The 2,500-nt window shown below is 42.3% G+C and overlaps 1 protein-coding gene across 1 annotated transcript in view; it reads left to right on the top strand.

Moving 5' to 3' along the window:
• ccdc135 (coiled-coil domain containing 135) overlaps window positions 1-2,500 on the top strand; it is a 19,879-nt gene that overhangs the window by 3,440 nt on the left and 13,939 nt on the right. The window contains exons 6-7 of the mRNA XM_062427622.1: window positions 1-109; window positions 839-1,057. The exon at window positions 1-109 is cut by the window's left edge and continues 32 nt beyond it. Of these exons, the coding sequence (XP_062283606.1) occupies window positions 1-109; window positions 839-1,057 (328 nt within the window). The remainder of the gene's footprint in view (window positions 110-838; window positions 1,058-2,500) is intronic.

Raw genomic sequence — 2,500 nt, 5'->3', positions numbered from 1 at the left:
TAAATACACAGTGAAACCTTTGAGGCAGCTGAAAAGTCACTTTGTGATGCAGCAAGAGAAGAAGAAACAGGAGGCTGAAGCTGTGCTGCTTCACAGACAAACACTACAGGTAGTTTACCTGCAGGAGCACAGCGAGGCTCTGTTACACTAGTTGTAGTTCACAGCTTCACATGGTTTTACTGAGCCTGAGACAATAAATGATATAACGTATATTTCTCTTCATGTGGTGACATGCAGCGATCAGCGTCAATCACTACTGAACCATCATTCTCTAAGAGCTAGGAGCTATAAGTCAAACATTATTCCATCACCAGTATGTAGTTAGTCCTTGTTGACAGGAAGCTTCTGCTTTATGATGTTCCTGCTGCCTCACGTGAAAGAAACTCTGCAGCTGTTTGTTCTCAGCAACAGAAACAGAAACAGCAGGAAGCTTCTTCTACCTATCAGAGAGCTGCTCGTGCTGCTCGTAGCTCCATCACATAATTAGAGTCCAGTGATCAACTCTCACTTTAAACTCAGAGCGTCTCGTCACACTTTACAGCATCAGATAGATGAAAAGAGTCGAGCAGCGACAACAGAAAAGAAAAATGATAGGAAATGTAAAGAGGATCCAACACACAGAAAAGCTTTTAGTAATGAATCATGTGAGCTGCTCTACACACACAACAACACACACACACACACACACACACACACACACACACACACACACACACACACACACACACACACACACACACACACACACACACACACACACACACACACAACAACACACACACACACACACACACTCATTACATGTGATTTCAGACATCTACTCTCCCTCCATGAACAGGAGAGCGGGCCGCCCCCTGCTGACCCCCTGTGGGGCTTGCGGGTGCACTGCTGGGTTCTGGTTCTGGCAGGCAGCCGCAGCGTCCAGGAGAACTTCTTCATCGACCCTCTGACAGGAAAGAGCTACGACACCGCCAACAGCAACTTCCTGGGCATCGAGAGCGTGTGGAACGATCTCAACTACTACGTCAACATGCAGGACTGCAGGAACGGCTGCACTGTGAGTCCATCCCATAATATCCATCCCATAATATACTCACTGTGATCCATCCCATAATATACTCACTGTGATCCATCCCATAATATCCATCCCATAATATACTCACTGTGATCCATCCCATAATATATTCACTGTGAACCATCCCATAATATACTCACTGTGATCCATCCCATAATATACTCACTGTGATCCATCCCATAATACTCACTGTGATCCATCCCATAATACTGTGAGTCCATCCCATAATACTGTGATCCATCCCATAATACTCACTGTGATCCATCCCATAATATACTTACTGTGATCTATCCCATAATATACTCACTGTGAGTCCATCCCATAATATACTCACTGTGATCCATCCCATAATATACTCACTGTGATCCATCCCATAATATACTCACTGTGATCCATCCCATAATATACTCACTGTGATCCATCCCATAATACTCACTGTGATCCATCCCATAATATACTCACTGTGATCCATCCCATAATATTCACTGTGATCCATCCCATAATACTGTGATCCATCCCATAATATTCACTGTGATCCATCCCATAATATTCACTGTGATCCATCCCATAATACTGTGATCCATCCCATAATATTCACTGTGATCCATCCCATAATACTCACTGTGATCCATCCCATAATACTCACTGTGATCCATCCCATAATACTGTGATCCATCCCATAATATACTCACTGTGATCCATCCCATAATATACTTACTGTGATCTATCCCATAATATACTCACTGTGATCCATCCCATAATACTCACTGTGATCCATCCCATAATATACTCACTGTGATCCATCCCATAATATTCACTGTGATCCATCCCATAATACTGTGATCCATCCCATAATATTCACTGTGATCCATCCCATAATATTCACTGTGATCCATCCCATAATACTCACTGTGATCCATCCCATAATACTGTGATCCATCCCATAATATTCACTGTGATCCATCCCATAATACTCACTGTGATCCATCCCATAATATACTCACTGTGATCCATCCCATAATACTCACTGTGATCCATCCCATAATATATTCACTGTGATCCATCCCATAATATTGTGATCCATCCCATAATATTCACTGTGATCCATCCCATAATATTCACTGTGATCCATCCCATAATATTCACTGTGATCCATCCCATAATACTGTGATCCATCCCATAATATACTCACTGTGATCCATCCCATAATACTGTGATCCATCCCATAATATACTCACTGTGATCCATCCCATAATACTCACTGTGATCCATCCCATAATACTCACTGTGATCCATCCCATAATACTGTGATCCATCCCATGATATACTCACTGTGATCCATCCCATAATATACTCACTGTGATCCATCCCATAATATACTCACTGTGATCCATCCCATAATACTCACTGTGATCTATCCCATAA

Source organism: Scomber scombrus, chromosome 10, assembly GCF_963691925.1.
Source record: "Scomber scombrus chromosome 10, fScoSco1.1, whole genome shotgun sequence".
Taxonomy (NCBI): Eukaryota; Metazoa; Chordata; class Actinopteri; order Scombriformes; family Scombridae; genus Scomber; species Scomber scombrus.
Note: the sequence above shows the minus strand (reverse complement) of the source record. Positions and strands in the feature narration are given on the sequence as shown.